Source organism: Taudactylus pleione, unplaced genomic scaffold (genome assembly GCF_031769625.1).
Source record: "Taudactylus pleione unplaced genomic scaffold, aTauple2 ptg000184l, whole genome shotgun sequence".
NCBI classification, from domain to species: Eukaryota; Metazoa; Chordata; class Amphibia; order Anura; family Myobatrachidae; genus Taudactylus; species Taudactylus pleione.
This window is the reverse complement of record NW_028284586.1, coordinates 10,688,967-10,715,735: the sequence shown is the minus strand read 5'-3', so window position 1 is coordinate 10,715,735 and position 26,769 is coordinate 10,688,967. Positions and strand designations below refer to the sequence as shown.

General features: G+C 40.1%; 1 protein-coding gene across 1 annotated transcript in view; it reads left to right on the top strand.

Annotated features, from left to right (window-relative positions):
* Positions 1–1,232: 1,232 nt before the first annotated feature.
* Positions 1,233–26,769, top strand: part of XYLT1 (xylosyltransferase 1) — a 346,586-nt gene continuing 321,049 nt past the window's right edge. The window contains exon 1 of the mRNA XM_088476228.1: positions 1,233–1,567. Within this exon, the coding sequence (XP_088332354.1) occupies positions 1,298–1,567 (270 nt within the window). The 5' untranslated portion in view covers positions 1,233–1,297. The remainder of the gene's footprint in view (positions 1,568–26,769) is intronic.

Sequence of the window (26,769 nt, the reverse complement as noted above, 5' to 3'; positions counted from 1 at the left end):
ACATTCACCATGTCAGCACTGCAGAAATGTTAAAATGGGGCCTGATTCAGAATTGTACGCTAATGCCACCACTGCATCTGTGTACTGCTGTACGAACATATGTAAATGCTCCAGCCCTCCCCCGATTTGTTTTGAGACGCCCACCTGCGGCTTTGCAAATCCTAGCATCTGTATGCAAAGATGTAGCATCAGTTGTAGATCATTCGATTATCAGTCTTCTGACTAACCCTATGGTACACATCAAAGGATATATCATATGATATTGTGTGGATCATAAATAGTGTGTACGCCGATTGCGCATGCACAGCGGTCGTTCATCGCCTTGTCCCATCTGCTGTGCTGCACAGCAGATGAGAGGATGCAATGAACGACGCCATATTGCGCCATCTACACTGGATTGTCGTGTGAACGGCGCACGCGATGTATCGTCACATCGTATTTCTCCATCGCTGAGTACACACATCATATAGTGTGTACCCAGCTTTACTCTTCAGTCTAAGGGGTACATTTACTAAGATGGGAGTTCTATTAAGAAGTGAGGTTGCCCATAGCAACCAATCAGATTCCAGGTATTATCTTCTAGAAAGTGCTAGATAAATGAGAAGTAGAATCTGATTGGTTGCTATGGGCAACATCACTTCTCAAATAGAACTCCCATCTTAGTAAATTTTCCCCTAAATGGCTTGGGCTACTCTACTGTATATAAGTGGTGACAACCTGTTGCTTGTGTATAAAGAATATGGACAAGTAAAATGTATGCCTCCTAGTTACTCACTATACTTTTTATGGAAATAATTGCAATAGTACAACCAAAAAAAAGGGAGGTAAGTAAGTAGCATAAAACACTGGACAATGACTTTGAGCTATGATGTGTGAACCTGTCATTACCTTTTATTAGTAGGGATCTGGTCAGGAAAACTTATGACATAAAATAATGGAATCGCCACTGATTTCTGGTCCATAAATGAATAAAACAATACGATGAAGCATGAAGGGAGCTGTACCCCCAGGTAACACTGTTACCTATGTTAGGCTATGACTGCCGGCCTGTTATATGGCAGGAAAGCCCCTTCTCCTCCCTGTGGCCCCCACCACTGTTCCCCCACAGCCCCTGGAGCAGCAGAGGAGGGGGCTCCCCCGCCTGCAGCCACACACCGCTGCCACCATCATCATGGCGCTCTCAGCTCCCCTCCTACTCCTGCTGACGTCTCGCCTCCTGCCGCCTGTGTGAGGCGGAGAGTGAGGGAGAGAGAGCGGCTGCTGAGGAGGACTCCGTGTCTCCGCCGGGCTGGGGAAGATGGTGGCGGCTTCGTGCCCTCGCAGGCTGGCCAGGCGCTCCCGCTCGGCGATCGCAGCGGCTCTCACAGTGCTGCTCATCCAGACCCTCATCGTGTGGAATTTCAGCAGCCTGGACTCGGAGGACGAGCAGCGGGGAGGTGGAGGAGGAGGAGGCGGTAGCCGGGAGAAGAGGGACCGGGGCAGCCAGAGCGACAAGGATGACTCTAGGCTGGGGCAGCAGCATCAGCAGCAGCGCAGAGGAGCCGCAGCGCTCAGCAACCAGGCTCTGGTAGGTGCTGCTGGCAAGGTATCCTGGGTACAGCTCGGTGCTGGTACACTGTGCCCTGTCATATACCCGGCCATGTACCATCATCATCTGGGGGAATGGGTACTGTGTACTGGTCCTGGGCACTGTGTTTTATCCTGGCAGCTCACAGTAAGGTAATACTGACGGATCCTCCTTATAGGCTGGCAGCAGAGCAGATGCCCGCTGGCACTGGTGGTGGTAGGGCACATCTTTCGTTGCTGCTCACTCAGATGCCCAAGTGGCTACAAACTTTTTTTTCGAGTGGCTGTATAGTCGCAGAAACACATGTCCCTGTTATGCTCATAGACTAATCCCAGCTGTGCAGAGTGGCTGATCTGCCCATGTGCCACTCATGGCATACAGTTACTGGGATGTCCTCATAGTGATGGAGAAAATGGGCATCACTGCCACTTGACTGAGTTTAAATAGGGAGCTGAGGAAGGGAGAGTGAGGAGCCTGGCTCATGTGTGGGGGTCAGTGTGTCTGTGCTGGGGGTGTCGTGCAGGCATCACATGTATGATCTGAGTAATGATGTGTTATATATATATATATATATATATATATATATATATATATATACACACACGCACACACATCTATTGTGACTTCCCTGTGTGATGTGCTGCTGAGATTTGTGCCTGACATCCCTCTGGCTTGTTGTAGCATGATAAAGTGACAATATAGACACTGGGGCTGTGATGCAGCAGTGAGGCTCCCTCAGCCATTTCTACTTCTCTGTGATACCAGAGATGACTAGGGGGTTGGGATGGGTAAAATATTGGGGATTCCTATATAATGTGACTTACAGGTGTACTGTGACATCTTATCTGCTGCTTACATTTCAACCAGCATTTGTTTTCAACCCCTTTGTATGGTATATTGGTCATGAGAGTGTGTTTTTTAGTCATTTACCTCAGTCGATATTTAATGTTCCCAGCATAAACATGCCGTAACTACATTGTTAATGTGTTTGAGTCATAAGACCTTTGCCTTTATCTTATATATCACTTCCCTGTCAGGGATATATCATAACACAAAGCATAATCTTTATTAATGGTTTTTCTCAATTTTGTTATTATATTAATTAGTCTCTATTATTTTGTATCATTAACTGTTGTATTAAAAGGAATGCTCTTCTTATTTATTATGTGTCACATTACTTGCTGGAGTATTTTACCTGTTGATTTGTGGCTGTTATATATCAAATAGAACAATTGTTTTCATTGCAAGAGGTTCCTCATAAATGATAAACTAGAGAACTAGTTCTAGTTAAAGCCTTGAACCTTACTGTAAGCTGTTCATATTTGGACTATTGGGTCAGCTTGTGTGTTATGCAGCCTGTGAGGGATAAAATACACATATTTTCAGGACAGAAGCTGTTGCCTATGAGGGGTGACTTTAGCATGAGGTACTGCAATAAAAGGGTCTTCTGTTAGGGAGCTTCTAAATTCTATTGTCCGGTCAGAAGGTTCTATCTAGTTTTACTGTGATGTGTTTGTGATTACTACATAGTGGTTGTTAATTGAGAATATTTAAAAGATATTGATTACTTGTATTTTAACATGTTGATATTTGGTCCAATTTGTGACACTCATGTGTTTTATATGTATATTATGTTGCATTTTATTTATGTTGTATTTTATATTCTGTCAAATTCTACTTTAAGTGAATGTAACAGTTTTTCTGTAAAATATCCCAACACAGTGCATAGGCAGTTTACAGAGTACATCAATGTTATATATGGATTGGGTAATTTGATAAACAAAACACCATTTTGGACGGTTACACAGTAATGGTAGATGTCAGAATGGGCAGGCATATCAGTTTATACCAGAGAATATTTGGTATTTTTAGCTGTTTTTTAGAAGACTCTAGCATGATATGCTATTGTATAACCTTGGCTTGTTTTTATAATTCATGTAACCAAAAAGGACGTTTCAACCATCAAAATCTGTTGAGAGTGTCTGTAGCAGCATCAGTCTATACCATTAACCACAGGGCACTTTTCTAAGAGTGCAATTTTCCAATAGCATCTGACAGATGTTGTCTTGTGAGTGGATTTGTATTACAGTTATTCTGTTTCCTTTGAGAGGATCTACAATTGCAATATTTCTACTGAAACTAGTAGAAGGGTCCCTGATTTCCCAGTGTACAAACTGTGAAGCATTTGTATTTTATACTAAAGTAATGGGATTATAGAAATTTCTTACCTTACATTTTTTTTGTTCTTATTTATGTTTGTATTGAAAGTCACAAGTTTGTGTGTTTGCATAACAAATATATAAGAATAGAATTGAGACTTTTACAAATGTAATTTATTTTGGAACTCCTTATAGCAATGTATTTTTTGTATAATGATGGCAATTCTGCCTATCCCAAAAAGGTCCGGGATAGCTACCTTTAAAGAGTTTATGGGTCACGATTCAATATATACGACTCACTTATAAAAATTTCACAATTTTGAGTATTATCGTGTTAAGTAATGCGATGTTAGCAACACTGAAGTGAGTTAGGGCATAGTTGGCAAGTTTGGAATGCAATATATGGGAATATTTGTATTGTAACTATCTTTGCCACATATATATGAATATCAAAGGGAAGTACCTCTAAGTAGAAATAGCAGAGCATTATCCTCTCTTAACATTATGTGACCCGACATGCTTATAATACCATTCATTTGCATTTTATTTTTTTATTTATTACCAGTTATTTATATAGTGCACACATATTCCGCAGCACTTTACAAAGAGTATTTGGCCATTCACATCAGTCCCTGCCCCAGTGGAGCTTACAATCTATATTCCTACCACATGTACACACACATACACACTAGGGTAAATTTAGTTGGGAGCCAATTAACCTACCAGTATATTTTTGGAGTGTAGGAAGAAACCGGAGAACCCAGACGAAACCCATGCAAGCACAGGGAGAATATACAAACTCCACAAAGTTAGGAATCGAACCCACAACCTCAGTGCTGTGAGGCAGTAATGCTAACCATTACCCCATCTGTGCATTTCAAGTATTCCTGTTAGGTTATTCTTAATACATACTATACTGTGAAGTTGATCATTATGAAAGAAGAAGCTTAGCTGCCATTATGCTTTATTGCACAGAACTATGTTTTTAAAATTTGTCCTTGAAAACTTTTTTGCGCTTGTAAATCCCCATGGTTTTAAAGGTGGTGTCTCCTCTTAAAGTAAGCCCCCCCTCCATTATAGCAGATAGAGAACCTTTGTTATCCAAAGTTGGGAAGCTGGATCACACTTCTGCTCACAGCCAGTTATTTTCTATAGAACATGACATTTAAATGCAGTAACCATTAATGTTTGCTGTGCATGATCTATAAATGATAAATCAGTATTCATGTAATAGTTATTGTCACTGTATATTTTATATGTATGATGATTATCTAATGTTACGGAATCTGTGGTGGCCTATAAATACACGATGATCTATTGGGAGAGTATCAAATACAATTATACAGTTGTACACGGTTGAGCTTAGTAAATAACCAATAAATATAAATCAATGATGATGATAATAGTAACAGTATTAAAGAATGTCCCGTATCATCACCAGCAGCAAAAGTCTTTTTTGGAAATATGTGCTCAGACACAAAAACTTACAGAAGTTTTAAAGACGGAAACTTCTTGCTTTCTCAGATATGAGGGTAGTAAGCTAGGAACGATCAAACCTGATTACTGTCTTTATTGAAGGTTAGAATAGAGATTGTAAGAGATATATTGAGTCTGGAAAAAAAACAAATAATTATGCAGATCTGTAACAACAGACTTTTTTTTTCTTTTTAATACTGATAAGTTATAAGTGGAATATATGTATATTTCAGTTAGATATAAATGTTTCAAGCTAATATTTTCACACGGACTAGCAAGGTATCTACTATTCATTATACCAAAATTAATAAAAACTTGATCATCGAGCCCAGTGATCAGTCTGCAGATTAATCATGGGTTAGAACTGAGCTGCTGCATTTAAATCTATATTAAATCTACCTGATAGGCTGATCATTTAACTGAATTTATATAGCTTTTAATTTATATTTAAGTATTTTACATGAACTTTCCAATGTCTAACTGTTAAGCTGCATACACACGGGACGATTCGCTCCATGAGCGACATCGTCTAGTGTGTCCCCGGCAGGGATGTGCTCAGTGTCGTTAACCACACTGAGCACAAACACTCAGGGGCAAACGCAGGATTCTCAGGGAGGGGTTTCCATTATAGATGTCTACACACACACACATATATATAAGTAGGTGCGCGCGACAGAGGCCCCCAGTAGTAGTCCTCCCTATGTAGTGCCCCTTATATAGTGCCCCCAGTAGTAGTCCCCTCCCTATGCAGTGCCACTTATATACTGCCACCAGTAGTAGTCCTCTCCCTATGCAGTGCCCCTTATATACTGCCCCCAGTAGTAGTCCTCCCTATGTAGTGCCCCTTATATACTGCCCCCAGTAGTAGACCCACCTATGCAGTGCCTTATGTGGTGGTCTCCCCTATGCAGTGTCCCTTATATAGTGCCTCAGTAGTGCCCCCCCAGCAGTGCCAGAGCCCCCAGTAGTGGTCCCCCATGTGCAGTGCAACTTATATTGTACCTCCAGTAGTATTCCCCCCTATGCAGTGCCCCTTATTTAGTGCCCCCAGTAGTGCCCAATAGATAGTACCCCCCAGCAGTGCCAGTGCCCCCAGTAGTGCCTCCCCCCAGCAGTGCCAGTGCACCCAGTAGTGCCTCCCCCCAGCAGTGCCAGTGCCTCCACTAGTGGTCCCCCCTTGAAGTGCCCCCAATATAGTGCTCTCCAGTAGTGCCTCCCCCCAGCAGTGCCCCTTACATATACAATGAAAAATACAGAAACAAAAAATAAACACTTACCCGAATCCCTGCTCCTGTGCCCGCCTCCGTCCATGAGCCGGATGGTGGAGCCCGGCTCCGGCAATGCTTCCCATCCCTTCGCGCAGCCGATCGTGGGTGGCCCGGGGATGGTGCAGAGATGGAGACAAGGCTGTCTCCATCTCTGAATAAAAAAAAATATTGGTTGGTCGGGGGGGGGTTCTGGGTACTTAGAAACCCCCCTCCATGCGCTAGTGACACTGAACGATATCATGAACAATATTGTTCAGTGCCGGGCACCCTCCCTCATTCCCGAGCATGCTACAGCCTGACAATATCGTCAGGTTGGCCAGCATGTTCGGGCTATGAACGACAAAGACCAATGACCAGCGGGAGCGCGCGTTGGTCGTTATCGTTGATCGTTTTGGGGCAGAAACTGAATGATATTTTGGATGACTGAACGATAATTATATCGTTATTGTTTCATCGTCCAAAAAACTCGCTGCTTGCGTACGCAGCTTTAGAATATGTCATGGAACATTACATAAATTTAACTCTTTCTTTACAAATATTCATTGTTATAATGTGTTTACAAATAAGTTTATTTGCATGGGTTGCCCGATGTGTGCTGATATGGATGTTTTCCTTAGTTGCTTGAGAATGAATATATTGAACAGTTGTAATATTTAAATGTGTTCAGTATGTTTTGTCGACAGTGACAATGTCAACAGTCATTAAATAGGCACCATAATGTTGATAGATACATAATATCAACCTCCAAATTTAAGCCTATCCCTAAAGGTTCTATGTCAACATTTTCACTGTGTAGACATTTTTCAGGTGTCGACATGTTTGATGTCAAAATTTTAACCATGACAATATTGTGATACTTGACATTATGGTGTCAACCTTTGGACTGTCAATATAATAATTACATCCCTGTTTAGATACCAGATCTCAGTTTTTCAGGCAAATAGATAAGTATAACCGTATGTTTGTTATGACTGTTGAAGGCAGAGCCTCTAAACACTGTCATGCTATTCACATGTAAAAAGATATATAGAGCTGTAATGAACAAACAAATTATATATTACTGACACTGTAATTTATGATGCTTTTGAGGTTTGGTGCATTTTGCTGCTTCAAGCAGCAAAATCATTGTTTCCTATATAAATTATTATTATTATTATGCCTTATATGGCCACAAGGGGTGCCTTACAAAGTACATAAACAGTATAAACAAACAAAGAAAAATGTGACTTAAGACCCCCATACATGGCACGATATATACGCGCCGATCCGACGGACCCGATATCGTGCTGCGCACTCCCGCGGGGTCGTACATCGCATCCCCAAGTCTTCCTGCAAAACCATTTGATCTGGGATGCAATATACAATCCCATTCAGATGAAGGAGGGGGAAGCCGGCATATCGTGTGGTCTGCGGGGACCGCACGATTGCTGGCGGTGACAGCATGATCCGTCTGCCAACGGATTGGCAGTCGCCCTACACGGTGCATCGCATGGGCACCTTTACAGTACAAAACATTGCAAGACATGGATAAGGTTTATAATCATTGCTGATCAGCAAATGAGCATCTGGTGGCAGAACCCAAAGGTTTGGTGGCGTTATAGGCATTGGGGAGGAGATGACGGTATAAGTGAGGGAAAGAAAAGCACATGAGGGAAGACGGTCCTGCTCGTGAGAACTTACAATCTAATATACACAATACATCATCTTTTCAAAATGGAACTAGTCAAAAATAGGACAAGAAGCATTCAGAGACTAATACCTATTACAAAAATAAATACGTTTGAAAATATTTAGAACTATTTAAGCTAAATTCATCAGGCTGTGAGCACATCACAAAATTAACGGACCTCTAGTGCAACATATAATCGAGCACACACACAGCCCAATGCTATTAGTGAACTACATATCCCATGTTACTCAACTATTTGCTGACTGGTAGTGCATTATGGGAAATGATGTCCAAACAAAGTTGGATATTATTGGTATAGGCCTATCAGTGTACAGTGCAGGATTTATACGACAATATAAAAAATACACGTATTAAAAATAAAGAAATATATTTCTGCCTCCTCTATTCCGCTCTGTTGGATAATACTGGGTGAACACACAAATACGTAGAATGGTCTGGCCTCTGACAACAGATAAGGGGGTACTACAAGTGGTGATACATAAAAGCTGGGGCTGACAATGTTGTAATGAATATATATATATATATATATATATATTTTTACATTGTATTTGTCACAAATCTAAAAGTAGACATCTGAGTTTAATTTATGGTATTTCGATTTAATAATAACCCCTTCAATCCTACATCTCTGTAGAATGTAAGCTCCCATGCGTAAAGGTCACTGTGCCCTCTGTTTGGTTTACTTTTATGCAATATCTGCACCCTGCATCTATTAGTAATTGTGTGGTACTACAGCGTTACATTCTGGCAGTTTAAAAGAAAAAAGTTCAATAATATACACCTGCACAAACATTCAGAAATACAGCTTAAATTTACTATGTGGTTGCTGCTCTTGGAATGCCTGCTCAGCTAATGACATCATTCGGAATGCCCAATCGCTGCAGTTAGTAAGCTCAGTTTTTGGCATTATTGCTTACAATGTACAATGTTGCAGGGCTGTTACTGTGGATAGTTTTTACATACTAAATATTTGAAGTTAGTTTATGTTTAGACTCTATTGTTTAACTAATACAATGTAGAGACAGCAAGTTAACCTTGGCCATACATAGCCATGGCTTATGTATCTGATGTCCCTTTAGATTTCCGAGATAATTTTAGTTTTACATGCTAAGGGCTAAATTTATTACCCTGTTTACTTGTGTAAACCCCTTTTAGACCTGAAGTCTAACCACAGATCTTATTGGCATGGGTGCTTTCATCTAGTGTGGTTCTAGAGGAGAAGGCTTGGAAGAGGCACATAGACCAGATTCCCAGGATGCCTGTGCTACAAGATCCTCCTTAGAGTATTGTAATGACGTCAACTGAAGGATAGCTGTGTATTTGGGAATGCCTATTTCTCTTATAAAAGTATGAGATATGATAAAAGTTAAGATACAATGACACTTTTCCCTGACTCTACCCTTTGTTACTTTAACTCCGTTATTTAAGTAAAAGCATTTATAGGTATACTTAAGACCTAATGCTTCAGTATTATCTTTATACATAAATGAATTTTGTGCATGTGCGGTTTTAAAACTTTATCTAATTTTTCTGTTATAATGTTTTGTTTGGTCTTTTTTATACCCAGTAGGGGCTACAATTTCTTATTCTTTTAACATTTCTACAGTATGGGTTTACTTGTAATAATATAAAATTAAATTCATATTGCATCACATAAAGGCTAGCTGTAACACTACGGGTAATATGGAGAGATATCTTCATGCCTGATAAGACCCAAAGGCACTCCAGGCTACAGGGAGACACTGGGAATGCTGTTACCATATCTCCATGACTGGTCCATGGCCTGCACATAACAGTGGTATGAGAAGGTTCTGTGCAGCAAACTAAACACTGAAGACAGGACTCAAATGTTCTCGACAGATGCACTTGAACAGACTGGCTCTAGTGCACGTGGGCAGAGGGCACACACGCAAAACTGCTGAACATGGACAGCTATTCATCCAGTCATTAAGGACATGCCTGCTAGAAAGTAGAGCTATGCTTAGTGGTAGGAATTAGGGTTGTTACCTATTTTCTGTTTATATAGATTTGCACAAAAGCTTACACCTTTAATGGTTTGTTGCTGGAATAACTGTTACCACATGGTGGAGCTGCAGTAGGCAGACCAGACCTCACCTAACCCTTCAGTATACATGATACAACCATTACAAGTCAATAAATAAACAAAATATAAACACTGAATTGACATTATTTAGTTTTGCTACATTACTTAATGGACATGTCACTGTGTTCAGATACTTTTAACAGTATTGTGGTCCCTTTAAACAACAGTGATAGTTTTTCTATGGAACAATAGATGGCTACATCGTGATGGAAAAGGGGGCTAACTTGCTGTTTTCATGAACCCACTTGAACAATGAATGTTTTAGTCTTGTCTTCCTATTAGAACAGAACTGCTAATAGAAAGCTCATAAGAGGGTTTATGGCCGGATGATGCCACAATCTTCATTTAGTACCATTGTGTATGCTTTCCCAGTCTGCACACACTTATATTCACACTCCAACATGGGAATAAAATATTGTCTCTTAGCTCATTTCAATTCTTCTCACAGAAGATTTCTGTAGTTTTGGCTCATAGTCCCCTATTTATCATTTAAACTATGTTGGTTTCAGCATGTCGCAGTAATACTTACTACTGTACTGCGAGTATTTACCATGACGTACTTGCTCGACGAATTCTGGTGGTGTCCTCTCCTGTGTAGCCGGGGACAGGTTAATGCCAAAGGTGCATGCTCAGCAGCCATCCCATTTCACTAGAAAGAATTTATAAAGAAACTTCTATTTAGAAACTGCTTTATAAATAGAGTCCTGAGTCCAATGCACAATTGTGAATCTGCCATTAAGCATGCGAGGCTCTCAGATCCACCCTGAGCAGTTCCACTTAAATCGGCTTTAGTTCATGTTTATATTTAAAATATTGGTCCATTAGTTTCCAGGAGTCATAGTAGTGCCATAGCTATGGTCACCTTTACGGCATTGGTCTAGTCAGAAATAATTGCAAAGTTTGCATGGTAATAAAGAATTGTATTTGTATTATTATTATTATTATCGTTTATGTACATGGCGCCACAAGTGGTCCGCAGCGCCTTACAAACTACTGTACATAACCAAAAAAGTGTCTTACAGTACAATTCAATACAATACAATGCAGGACAAGGACAAGGATAATATACAGTCAGGTCCATAAATATTGGGACATTGACAGAATTTTCATATTTTGGCCTCTATTCACCACCACAATGGCTTTGAAATGAAACAAACAAGATGTGATTTAACTGCAGACTTTCAGATTTAATTTGAGGGTAATTACATCCAAATCAGGTGAACGGTGTAGGAATTACAACGGTTTCTATATGTGCCTCCCACTTTTTAAGGGGCCAAAAGTAATGGGACAAACTAAACAATCCTAAATCTAACTTTCACTTTTTAATACTTTGTTGCAAATCCTTTGCAGGCAATTACAGCCTGAAGTCTGGAACGCATAGACATCACCAGACGCTGGGTTTCATCCCTGGTGATGCTCTGCCAGGCCTCTACTGCAAATGTCTTCAGTTCCTGCTTGTTCTTGGGGCATTTTCCCTTCAGTTTTGTCTTCATCAAGTGAAATGCATGCTCAGTCGGATTCAGGTCAGGGGATTGATTTGGCCATTGCATAACATTCCACTTTTTAGCCTTAAAAAACTCTTTGGTTGCTTTTGCAGTATGCTTCGGGTCATTGTCCATCTGCACTGTGAAGCGCTGTCCAATGAGTTCTGAAGCATTTGACTGATTATGAGCATATAATATTGCCCAAAACACTTCAGAATTCATTCTGCTACTTTTGTCTGCAGTCACATCATCAATAAATACAAGGGAACCAGTTCCATTGGCAGCCATACATGCCCACGCCATGACACTACCACCACGCTTCACTGATGAGGTGGTATGTTTTGGATCATGAGCAGTTCCTTTCCTTCTCTTCCCATCACTCTGGTACAAGTTGATCTTTGTCTCATCTGTCCATAGGATGTTGTTCCAGAACTGTAATGGCTTTTTTAGATGTTGTTTGGAAAACTCTAATCTGGTCTTCCTGTTTTTGTGGCTCACCAATGGTTTGCATCTTGTGGTGAACCCTCTATATTCACTCTTGTGAAGTCTTCTCTTGATTGTTGACTTTGACACATATACATCTACCTCCTGGAGAGTGTTCTTGATTTGGCCAACTGTTGTGAAGGGGTATTTCTTCACCAGGGAAATAATTCTTTTGTCATCCACCACAGTTGTTTTCCATGGTCTTCCGGGTCTTTTGGTGTTGCTGAGTTGTCCGATGCGTTCTTTCTTTTTAAGAATGTGCCAAACAGTTGATTTGGCCACACCTACTGTTTTTGCTAACTCTCTGATGGGATTGTTTTGATTTTTCAGCCTAATGATGGCTTGCTTCACTGATAGTGACAGCTCTTTGGATCTCATATTGAGAGTTGACAGCAACGGATTCCAAATGCAAATGTCACACCTAGAATCAACCCCAGACCTTTTACCTGCTTAATTGATAATGAAATAACGAGGGAATATCCCACACCTATTCATGAAATAGCTTTTGAGTTGATAGTCCCATTTCTTTTGGCCCCTTAAAAAGCGGGAGGCACATATTGAAACTGTTCACCCGATTTTGATGTAATTACCCTCAAATTAAATCTGAAAGTCTGCAGTTAAAGCACATCTTGTTTGTTTCATTTCAAAACCATTGTGGTGGTGAATAGAGGCCAAAATCTAAAAATTCTGTCAATGTCCCAATATTTATGGACCTGACTGTACATTGAGGACAAGTGAAAGTGTTGGCCATAGCAACCAATCATATACTAGCTCTCATTTTTTAGAATGTATTAAATAAGTGATAGCAAGAATCTGGTTGCAATGGGCAACTGCTCCACTTGCCTTCTTTAGAAGGTTTCATGAATCTCCCCTTAGATACTTGGGGGTCAATCTGATGAAGTGTGCAGGGAGCAAGTAGTTGTTGCAATTGCGTAGAAACACCAGCAAAGGCACAGCAATGCACCCTTCTATGGGGCTGCAAATAAAAACCTGCGAGTCTGGAGCATTCTTGTTTTGTCGATACCCCTTCGGGAGAAGCCGGGATAGGATATTCAAGTGGATGGTGATGGGGGAAGGGCTGGCGTATTTGCGTTATTAGCACCTGCCCCCAAGTGGGGTAAATCCTGCGAAAAGTTCATATTTGAATATGGGCAGTGCCAAATGATGCAATTATCATAGGATTGCATAATTAGAACCTGCCCCCTCAGCGTGGATCTCAGATTGCAGGTAAGATTCTCCCTATTTTGCCAACATCACTAGGAAGTGGGCGTAATGTGGGAGAAGTACCTACTTTACCAGGGATGGGGGTGCTACCTGAAAAATCAGGAGCCTCCCGCAGGTTCTGGGATAGTAGGCAAGTATGGTCAGGAGGTACCGTAAGTCCATCATATAGCTTACTCTATTGTAATCTGTTCCAACATAACATACTTTTATTTTTATCAATGTTTTGCAACTTTTTTAGTGTTACATATGTTTGTGAATATCACATTACAAGTACATTTGTTTTTTTTTTAAGTAAAACTTTAATGGAGCATTATCACTTTCGCACCAGTTGGGGAAAAAGGTGTGAAATGAGCACTCTGGATAATCAGCATGACAGCCATTTTACACCATCTTGCTTGAATGCATTGTCTTGCCCAGCCTGAGGGGGCGAGTCAATGAGGTGAACAGAATGGTCAGATGTGAATTGTAATTGAGAGACAAACACCTATCTATTGCATTGCATACAGGGAAATATCCCATCTGTTGCCTTCTGCATAATAAATATCTGGGCATAAGGAAAAGTTTTTTTATTAATGGCCTATGTCATATATTACCATAGGGTTTTTAGCATTCACCGTTAAAAGTCAGTGCACAAACTCCAACGCATTTGTTAATATGCCTTTTCAATGGAACTTTTGCCTGGTGGTATTAAACAAGGTTTTCATGCAACTACTTTCTATCTTCCTTTTGCTTATGAAAACATGTATTGGAGCAGCCAGATATTTCCCAGACTCGTTCTAATTAGGAGTCACTAATTGGTTTTGTATTAACAAAATGTCTACAGGAATGCTTTTTTTCAAACACTGGATCTTTACAAATGAAAGGAAAATATTGGTTTTCTTTTTCTTTTTTCAAGCACGTTTAGTGCATTTTGCAATTATGGAATTTGAGAACCTAGACTTCAATGACTCTCACTACCCAAGCAATTTCCAAATTGTCTTTTTCAGCAACTGATAATTAATGTTGTTCCAAAATGCTGAGATTTTACAGAGCGCAAGAAATGTTAATTCTTTATTGTACATTTCAGGAGGAAAAATAACTTTTTTTTTTTTTTTTATATTTAGTTTGCGTAAATTAGCTACATTTCTAATGTGTGCTGGCAAAGACTTGCTGATGTGCAGGAATGTTTACAATGTCTACTTACAGACTGCTGAGAAATCATTATAATAAATTGAAATGATCAATTCAACTTCACTTTGCTGGTAGTAACTTTGTTTTTGCAGTATTTACTGTTTGCTTTTGAATTGTTTTTGCAAGAGTAACATGGAGATGATTATATCCAAAGATCAGTAGTACAAAATATAATTCTCCTTGCTAATATGTGGATTTTATAGTGTATGTTTTTTATGGAAACCTTTTACAGTATATGGTATTGTAGGCTCCCAGCAATTCTGTCTTTTGAAAAAATATCAATGCAAACATTTCCTTAATGGCTGTATCATACCGATTGCTATTATGAACATATATAATTTGCCAGCTGATTGGCTGGTACCTTACCTCCATTCACTTTATCTCCTAACAAAGCTTAGTAAATAGACCCCTTAGTCTCTAGCTTGTCATTTAACATTGTCATCTGTCCTGCGCCTGATACTGACTGCCATTATGTGTGCTCTCATTTTCTATTGACGAAAAATGTTGCAATTATGGCAAAAATGTTAACCGTACAACCTTGTTCAAAAACTGGCTTAACATATTTAGATATACTGGATAAGTCACATCATGCCTAGCATTTTTATGTGAATTTGATTAATGTCAGTGCATGTATGCTATCTTTCATTTCATGCATGTCTCTGTGTTACCCAGTTTGGAAGTGGGCAGAGATATAACCACTGTCACAGCAGCAGAGTATTTCAGGAGGCCGGGAAGGCAAATGCAGATAATAGTAAACCACAGATTAAGGTTTAGAATAGATGGCAGATTTTCCAGCAGACCTGAGTGATGTGACGCTCCAGTGCAACTGGTGCTTAGATAGTATGGTGTCAAGTGCACCTCTATACATTTACACATCCAACTGTTTACTACACTAGGCAAATGGTGCCCCTTCAGTACCATGCCTACCAGAAGCATTTTTGCACGTCATTGAAACTGTATTTTTTAGAAGTGGGGGGTGCCTAATGCTTTCATAGCACTGTGCCCTCCTCCTAGGGGACATGACATGCCCCCAATGTGACAAGGTCAAGCTCAATTCAAGTTTGACCCAGAATTTAACCTATCAAGTCACTCAGAATCATTGAGGTATGAAACACAAAGAGATGTCATCAGATTATAGAAGTGACTTGGGCTGCATTTCCATGAATATTGGTATGGTCCATAAAATGACCACATTGACTGCGTGTTGGTAGTGAATGGACTTTTTTTTTTTTATAAATGCATATGTCATTTCCTCATGGCATCCTGCATTCCTTGGTTTGCCATCTTGTGGATTATCCTCACAGAATGGTTCATTCATTGCCAGAGTTAAGCAACTCGGTAATACACTAACATCATAATAGCTCAGGTTACACTCATTTCAACAGGGACTAGTCATCCACAAAACAGATTTTAATTAATTGAGTGCATTATGGTGTGGATGATTTGCTGTGCATTTTCTTTGAGAGCCTATTGCAGATGTTCTGTTTTTGAGATAAATACCTATTCATTTACTTGTTTTAGCCCAAGAGCAAGCAGCTAAGAAAAGGCATATATCCCATTTACTTGTCATGAAATATTGCAGATGGCAGCATTTACAGTGTAAAATACACTCATTACCTGCCATTTGTTTAATTTACACTGGGAATTATTTCTTGCAGTTATTCTCCTCGTTTGTGCATCAAAATAAATTGCTTCCATTGAAGGTGGCTGCACAATTCAGAGTATAACAGGAGATGGCAAGCTACATGCTGTATGAGATGATAGCTATACTGCAGGGAAAACACTGTACAGTGCATGCATATGGTCAGAGACCTGCAGATGAGTGTAACACAACATGTACTGCAAATTATGTTTATATACAGATATTATTCAGCATTTAGGAATAGATCACAAGCAGGATTCAAACCACTGTGTTATTAAATGTATTAACATACTTGTAATTTAATAACATTGTGCAAATAGCCAATTAATTAGATGCTAGATTTAATTAGTCCAGTGGTTCTAGAGGGATAGTTATTTTTTGCACCCTCTTTCCTTTGTAATTATCATTCTTTTGGGACTAATGTCTATGGGGTCTATTTACTAAGTAGTGTTAGGAGAAGTGAAAAACGAAGAGTGAAAAGTGATAAGGTGCCAGCCAATCAGCTCCTAACTGCCATCTCACAGGCTGTGTTTGAAAAATGACAGTTGGGAGCTGATTGGCTGGCACCTTATCACTTTCACTCTACACTTTTCACTTCTACTAACACTGCTTAGTAAATATACCCCTATATCTTTATAAATACGGTGCTAGACAAATTACATAATTTCGGAGGCCTCAAATGCACCATCAAGCTCCTTTGAAGGGCCAAACCTTATGTATTTTTGGACTATGGGCCTGATTCATTACAGATCGCTATTGCGATTACGTACGCAGATGGCCGAATGTTGCATACTGCGCTTGCATCGCAGTGCATGAAGGCATCACTGCGATCGCAGAGACCACGCAGACCCATCGCAGAGTGATTGACAGGAAGTGAGCATTTAGTGGTGATGGGGGGGTGGTCGGCGAAACGCAGACGTCTCAGTGCGTTTGAACGCCGTTACAGGGGCGTGCATAAATTAGCCACTGCGATGGCATACGCAGCTTGAGCTCTCACTACATACAGGAAGGTTAGCAATTTCTGACTTTGTGTAATTGTGGGTGAGGCTCCGATGTTACTTGATGGTACCGATGTTTTTCACAGACTTGCAAAGTATTACGGATGTGAGTAAGGGGAAATGGGCGTTCTTAAATTGGCCTGCGACAGCATTGTGATTGTAAACATTAGCATATTTTCGCAGTGGGCCTGCGTGCGTAATCGCAGCTGCGATCGCAATAGCGATCTGTAGTGAATCAGGCCCTATGTTAAAAATAAATGGAAACACTAACAGTAGTAATGAAGCCTGATTATGTTGCCGTCATGCTCAGCAAACTTACCGACATTAATCATGTCGCCAATAGTAGGCTAGCCGAATGATGAGGTCATTAATATTTATCTCATTGCTTCGCTTTCTCTCATCTGTTTGTCCTCACCAGTTGTATTTCTGGTAATATCTCTGCTCCCGCAGTGTGGGACTTTTCACGTTGCTTGGCATGACAGGAGGGCTGAGGTGCCGTCTTCTAATTGGCCACGGCTACTCAGGGCCAGCATATTCCTAGTTTGTGAATGGGCTCATACATTTAGATTCGAATGCATCGTGGTTAATATAACTGCACTAATATTTTGTGGCTATGTATTTTGTATTAATATGGATCATAAGGTCTGTCATGAAGCATACTCATGTCTATAAGTGTAAGACAAAGTATGCATATTTTAAAATAGTAGTTTAAAAGGGCAGGCTACAGGTAGGAGAAAAATATCATATTCCATAAAAATTAAGAAGATTTCTAAATGAAATGTTACTTTTTCACTGCCTTCTGATGAAGCATAATGAAGCATATTTTCTATTTGGTTCTTACTATTCGTTTCACTAGTCTGAGCTCTCATATCCCCCCTTCCCAATAGAATTTAGCAGGCAGTCACACCTACTTTGTCATTTTCATCACTATATTGCTGGATTGAGACCTCCGGGGCCCCAGACTTTGCCTCTTGCCTTACGACCCAATCCCTTTTTCCTCCTTCTTTACCCCTCCCTATCCTATATTTGAATTAGGGGTGTGCATCGGCCACTTTTCGTGTTTTGGTTTTGGATCTGGATCATTCTTCGTGTTCTGGATCTGGATTGGTTTTGCCAAAACCACCTTTCCGTGTTTTGGGTTCTGGGTTTTGTGTTTTGGATCTGTATTTTTTTGGGAAAAAAGCATAAAAACAGCTAAAATCACAGAATTTGTCTTGTCTTTTTTTTTTTTTGTTCCTACGCTATTATTAACCTCAATAACATTAATTTCCACTAATTTCCAGTCTATTCTGAACACCTCACACCTCACAATATTGTCTTTAGGCAAAAAGGTTGCACCGAGGTAGCTGGATGATTATGCTAAGCGACACAAGTGGGCGGCACAAACACGTGACCCATCTAGGAGTGGCAGACAGGAGGGCAGTTTGAAATACTAGGCCCCAAAGAGTACATACTTGGCGCTGCTACTTTGTTGATGCACGTGCGGCTAACGCGCACACAAACACAGAAAAATAAATCATTTTTAAATGTTTTCATTTTTTGGGTCACTTTGGGGGTTACACCGCCCTTCAACAGACCAGCCGGCCCTTGACTCATGACACAGGCGCACTCTTGGCGCTGCTACTTTGTTGATGCACATGCAGCTACAGAGCACACAAACAGAAAAAAATAATTGTTTTTTTGCACTTGGGGGGAGCACCCCTTGGACAACACTACTGCACCCCTATAGGACTACTACCTTTATGGGAAACTGCACAACACAGCCCAGCAAGCCCCTATGGACTTTGGAGTGGATATAGCCCCTATGGACAACAGCAGCACCAGCACAGCAAACTCCCCCCTCCCTCTTCACTGTCCACAGCCGGAGTGAAAAATGGCGCAGACGCGGGGACCTTTTATAGAATCCAAAACCCGCAAGAATCCGACAGCGGGATGATGACATTTTGCCTCGATTTCGGATCCGAGCCAGGTGGGAAAACTCGAACCTGACTCGGATCCGGCTCGGCTCAGCGGGGTTCGGATTTCAGAAATCTGAACCCGCTCATCCCTAAATTGAATGGTATCTAGTTTAGTTCTTTTTTTCGGCCACACCAATTGTATGCCTAGATCAGAATGTAATTGCATATTTTTGACCATATCACCTTCCTGCTCTGCTTGATTGTCTATTGTCTGTGCGCTGAATTCAAAAACTTGCATTAGTATCTGCTTTCTCCACAGGTTAGCTTTTGCATTCAGTTGATATTCTGTTGCTTTTTTTTCTTTGCGCTTCTTATTAATACACAGCTATCAAAAGCCTGGATTATGTTCTTCCATCACTGTTACCTTTTGCTGATTGATGTTGGCCCCTTAGACTTTTATGCTGACATCACCTTCGACACTATTGAATGTGAACCATTAGCAAGTTGATCTGTCTTGGTCACTGAAGTTCCTGCCAAACTTGACCTAACAATCACCTCTATAAGTGACTGAGGTTTCGTCTTGCAGCCACGACATCCATAATTATAGGCACCCAGGGCACTACAGCATATTTACACATAATCTGAGTACACTACTTGCTTAATTAACGCACTACAACCACGCCAGTGTAGAAATACTTGCCTTCAATTTGCTTGGTAGCCCTTCTTTAACAAGGTGTAACCATTTTTTCCTCAACTATCTGTCTTTTCAACAATATCCAAAAGTGGAACAAGAAATAAATAGACATGTTTAAAAGTTAGTGTTATTAAATATCACAGAATAATAGTGTAGTATATGGGGATATGCAGATAAGTTTTCATGCTAATGAGTTTCTATTTATTTGCATGTGTGCTGTACCAGGAATTTATTTGTGTCTTAGAAAATATGAAAATTAAGCTAAATAATTTGAATATGTTTAGAATTTTAGAGCTGTGTCCTAATTCTGTAGCTATGGGCATGTGCTAATTTAAATGCAAAAACAATTACTTACTGTTTAAAATGTCTTATCCAAATGTAAAATCAGCCCCTGGGCTCTGACTCAGATAATGCTTGGATGCTCTATTCAAATTCCATACATATTTGTCTGCCCTTTCCCCAAATAGCTCTCTGCTTTTTATTAACTGACGTCATCTGTTGCTAAAAAAACGTTTTCCTGTTGAAATTTATGCAGAGGTGATAGCAGTAAAAAGCACTTTATCCAGGAATCCTCTCTTTTGCATTGTTTTTTTTGAGAACAGTAAAAAATTAAGGATGTAGTCAAAAGATCGACAATTACAATGTTGACATTCATAATGTCTACAGTTCTGATGTCGATGGGCAATGTGTCGACATTCTCAGAATATCTACAGTTGAAATGTCGACATTAGGTTTAGGCTACAGGAGGATTAGGGTTAGGCTGCGAAGGGAGGGTTAGGGTTAGGCTGCATGGAGGGGGGAAGGTTAGGGATCCTAAGACAGACATCAGGACAGGCTGCTGCAAGTATTTGGGACCTGCTATCATGTGCCAGACCCCATGTGCATTATCGTTTTAGACTGGGTTGTAATTATTAGATTACTTTTGAAATCTGATTTTAGGTGGAATTGTTCTTAAATGCTGGTTAATAACCTATTTTTTAAAGGGGTTCAGTGAACTACAGATGACAAAAATATTATAGGTAGCCTTTAACTAATATATTATATATAATTATTTGTCTTGTTCAACCCTCCCCTCCCAATGTGAAAAAGGTGTGAAGTGTCTCCAGTGGGTGCGATACCTCAATACAGGGCCGGCTCCAGCAGGAGCCGCGCACTGTGCAGACAGGGACTCTGATGCCCCAAAAAGGGGGCAAAGCCTAATTACCATAGACCACACCCCTAAAAGTTGCTATTTGTGGGCGTACCCGGATGACACGCCTCCCATTAACTCAGCCTGTGGGCGAGCCCAGCACTCTGTCAGTAGCTGGGCTGGCCCCAGCCCTCTTTCTGCACTGAATGGCTGCCTCTTCTCTGGGGCCGGCACCGCCACACAGCTGCGGTGGTGGAGGTACCCAACCTTCCGACCACCGGCAGGACACTTCAGCCCGTCAGTGGAACAGCGGGGCAGTGCCCGAGAAGTGGTACTGTCCCGCTGCAATCGGGATGGTTGGGAGGGTGCACCCACTATGGGGTGGCGCCCCTGTTCGAGCGCACTGGTCAAACTTGTTTCGAGCCGGCCCTGCCTGAATAATTGTGTTGGATCCCACAACACTGTGCACTCCTCCTGGTGCCTGGAGCCATGTATTGTAGGCTTTAGCTCTGATGTTATGATAACGGTTGGGGTCAAGTGGGAAGGCTTCCTTCCCTTCAACCTATCAAGCAACCAGCGGTTCAAATCCCGACAGCGGCAGCCCGACAAGGATGAAAATCCTGATCGTCCTAGGTAAGTATTTCCTAACCTTATTTTACACCCTAACCCTAACCCTCCCTTAGGGGTGCCTAACCCTAACCTCCCCCCAAGTACCTAACCCTAATCCACCCTCTAAGTGCCTAAAACTAGCCCCCCCTTCCCCTAGCCTAAACCTAACCTCCTGGGGGGGTACCTAACCCTAAGTCCCCCCCCGGGAACCCTAAAATTACCCCCCCCTGCGGCTGTCCGCGGCCGCCGCCTGGCTTACCTTCGATCGGTAAGCCGGGTGTCGGTCTCCCGTTGTAGGGAAAATTACAGGATTTCAACGCCTGTCATTTAACCCTTGCCGGGATTGTACAGTCGGGAAGCCAGCAGTCGGCATTCCGTCCATTGGCTTCCCGACTGTTTCCCCAAGCAACCATTCCCACTGTGAAGATGTTCATTGGTTCTACTTTAGATTGGCTTGATTATTACATGAATATTCATGAGGATGCAGTCTCTCATTTCACTTTATGGCTCAGTGATGTAACAAGTTTCTAATGATTAATTGGGTGCATTATCATCCCACAGTGTGACTGCATGTAAGCAATGAACGGACAGAACATATGGCTATGGAAACTGACAAATTCCTTGCTCTACAATGATAGACTGAAAGAACAATGCAAAGTCGCCAAATGTTCCTAATTTCCAGTCCCAAGTTTTAAAGATTTGTTAACGGAAAAAGTTGTACTGGGAATTGTCCATATATTTCAGTTTTTACCGAACCACACATTAACGTGCACCTTTATTCTGCGTGCCATAAGCTTACCATCTGTCCTTAAGCTCTAGGCCGAATAAGTGAATATTTATGTAAGAGATGTGCATTATGATAACATAACATAGTGGGCGGGCAGTTCGTTGCTCCAAGTTTCGCAGAGACAGTATTACGAGCTGCAAGCTGAAGCACACTGACTCAGCAGCGAAATTTCCCTGGACATGATTTTAAATGTTGGCAGCTATGACAATGCCACCCAGTTACAGAATGATCATGAATTATAACATTATGCTTGCACTTTGTTACCAAGAAATAGCTATAGAATAAACATTTCTCATACATAAGAGTTTAATAGCTTTATTCAAGAGGAGCGATCTATAAAACTTTTATTATATTTCACTATAATGTATTTTAAAACTGCACTTATCTTCATGAAATATCATTTTTACATTTAGCTGTATATATAGAACTACCTATTTTTCATGCTAGGTACTTTGTCCCACAATTTATTTTATTTATTTATTTTGTATACATCTATTTTCTTTTCTGCCAAATGCCAGTGAATTCAGCATAAAAAGTTAGGAGAAAATTCACCATCAGACCAGATAGTTAAGGGGGGTAATTAAAAGCTGAGTGATGTGCCATTTGTGATGTGATCTGGACATCACCGTGATTCCTGGCTACCCAAATTACCATCTATTATGGTACACTATATTGCACAATTGTCCTGTGCAACTCCATGGGGTTCAAGGAAAAATTATCAAACCTACTTGTCACATAGTGCCATGGACCTACCATTGTGGAGGTCCTCTGTTTCCATCATGTTGAATTGAATTCCTTCCATAGTATTTAATCACATCTGAAAACTAACAAGGACTTTTCCCCATAGAGACATTGACTAATATAATTATAGTGAAGACTCAGATAGTATGTCCAGTATAACAATGCCAGAACTGGGCAGCACTCTGTCCTCTGCCCGTTCTCTAGAAAAGGATGGAACACCAAAAGAACCACTGATATATCAAACTAGCTGAGAAACCCGGCCTTGCCCAGGTTAAAGACTGGACCCTGAAGTACATCTGCAGCCATTATTTGTTTACATTGTCCTTGCCTATAACCCCATTCCATTCATCCTGAAAAGGACCCCACTGTTTGCTAATATGCATGCAAACGGTGGCGACACTACTATGGGTAGTCTGTAAAGGGCATTACTGTGTGGTATAATGTGTAAGGGGCATTACTGTGTAGTGTAAGAGGCATTACTGTGTGCTATAATGTATAAGGGGCACTATTACTGCGTGGCATTATGTGTATAAGGGGTAATACTGTGTGGCATAACCTGAATGTGCTCTGTGTGGCATAACTTGAATGGGCTCTGTGGGGGCAAATGTGTGGAGTTTTATTATACCTCTGGGGGGGGACCCTTTAAGATCTTGCTATGTGGCTCACAAAGTTCTAGTTACGCCCTTGCATGCAAACACAGAGGGCTAACTAATATACAGTATATGGTCACTTTAAAAAGGACTAACTCTGGATTTAATATGAACTTGCATGAGTCATAAAGTTTGACATTTACTCAGACTAGATACTTTTGTAGCCTTCACACAAGTTTTTGGCAGACTGCCAATTTCCACTGGAGCCAGCCTCGGAACCTGTGTAATTTGAGTGTTCCAATTTTTAGAGGTTGTGTGACAGTGTATGGTCCTGACGAAGTCCAAATCTAGGCAAAAACCTAATCCTGGTCAAACTACACCACCATGCCAAATTTGGTGGGGCTAGGTCCAAAACTCTGACTGTGCATAAAGGACAAACAAACAGACACGCTTTCTCACTTATTATACAGATTTGCAAAAGTCCTTCTGGATTGAGCTCTGTCTCTCTGGTGTCAGATCCCTTCTCTGTGTTCGCACTCTAGACTTGACTAAGCTACTGGGATCACTTCCTTGAAGAGAAGAGACTTATATATTGTCATCCACTTTACCATACTAGGTGGGTAACTGACTTATTACCAGGGCTGGATTATAGGGGGGGTGACAGGGATGGTCGTCCCTCTATGGTTTGCTGCTGTTCCCTCTGGCTCAGATAAGGTTATATTGCACTGATTAAAACTCTGTGCACATTATTTTATGTATGCTTAACTTATATTGTTTTTGTTAAACAAATCACGTTATAAGCATATTGCACTATATATATTGTTTTATTTTATATATCTACACTTCTTGTTAAAGTCCCTGGGAAGACCGGTGGAGCTGGGATTTGATTCCAGGACTAAGCACGATTCCAAGCACTTTTAGCCCAAAGGTATTCCCAGGGCTTTATAGATGGTACGTGTGGAGAATTTATATAACACTTGCCTTTATTTTATCATATATATATATATATATATATATATATATATATATGTGTGTATATGTGTATATATATATATATATATATATATATATATACATATATATATATATATATATAATATAGTTCAGGGGTGCACTCACCAGACTTCAGTCAATTATTTTAGCTTGAATAATTGACTGAAGTCTGGTGAGTGCACCCCTGAACTATATTTTATACTTGTGGTCTATGGATTCTACCTCGACCAAATATTGATGTTGCACCCCAGCAATTACACTATACCTAAGTGAGTGCGGATCATCCAAAGAGACATATGTGTATATATATATATCTCGAACAAATGCCTTTAGATTGCGCTAGACTATTGTAAGATTTAAAAAAGATTATTTTAAATAAGCTATAAAGCCGACAGCTGCATCTCTTTCTAAACCCCGTTAGAGGGGTCAAAACACAATTTCAAACAAATGTAATAAAGAGTGCGCTACAATATTAACCAATAATAGCAGAATGTTTTTACATTGGACTAATGTAGATTATGTACAGTACATATAGTTCTTAAATATTAAAGATGTGAATCCGTCCTGGACCAGTACTATATAGAGAAAACTTTTCAAAATCTTCAATTGAAGTTATTCTCAAAATGGGCATCACAATTCAGACCGCTGGAGATGAAGCCGAAAATCTTTCCTTAGGGTTGCAGAATCATCCTTGGGGTTATTCTGAAAAAAAACCCTCGCACCGAGAAAATCACCAAAGAAGGCCCAATGGCCACTATTAATAACATAAGAAATGTATTTTTAATGTAAAAAATGTACATTCAATAAAACAGTGGACAACTTGTAAAAATCAATAATATCGCTGTACCTTTTTGTAATAACGACCCCGTAAATGGGTAACTGAATACACAATAACACCTGACGCGTTTCATCCTTAAAAGGACTTCATAAGGGGTATTTCAGAATAATATATATATATATATATATAATATTTAAGAACTATATGTACATAATCTACATTAGTCCAATGAAAAAATATTCGGCTATCATTGGTTAATATTGTAGCACACTCTTTATTATATTTGTTTGATGTATATATATATATATATATATTATATATATATATAGGTGTGTGTGTATGTGTATGCATATATATATATATATATATATATATATATATACATACATATATATATATATATATAATGCAACAATGTCCGCAGTCCAAATCAAACAAAGCCAACGTTTTGGTGCTCCTCAAGGATCCCAAAAAATCCCCAATATAGAAAAACAGAGAAAGAGGGCACTCAGCAGATATATAAAATAAAATCACATCTTTATTACTTAGTTTTTAAAACATAGGGCAGGTCGACGTTTCAGTCCATATTGGGATCGTCTTCAGGACACATACATAGGTCTCTCCACAAGCAAGTGGAGAGACCTATGTATGTGTCCTGAAGACGGTCCCAATGTGGACTGAAACGTCTTGTAAAGTAATAAAGATGTGATTTTATTTTATATATCTGCTGAGTGCCCTCTTTTATATATATATATATATATATATATATATATATCACAAAAAATTACACCACAGAAAAATAGACTTGCTTGGTGAGACAGGTGGATCGATTTCATGATCCAGGAGTTTGGATTGACGTATCCTAAGAGAGAAGTTGTATTCACTTCTATGGTAGAATCTGTACATTTTTAGAGGACATTAGTGTTTGGATTTCTGAGAATCCTCTCCATTTGCCTATTGTGGCGTATTTTTAAGTGCTGAAACCATAAAGGAGAACTAGTTTGGGAAAATGAATATACTATTGGTCTGTACTAATCAGTACTTGTAAAGGTCTCCAATAATATCAACGGAGAATATTTCCAGATCAGAAGATCTTACTTTAATTGAAAGAATTCATACGGAACCCAGAGTTTAAAGAGCTAATCAAGTCCTGTGGGATACCTTTGTATCACTGATTAAGAACATTTCTGTTTGCTCTGAAAAAAATGTAATATTATATAAGAACATAAAAGGAGGTCTTAATTATTAATAGAGCTCTCTATTATATATATAAATATATATATAT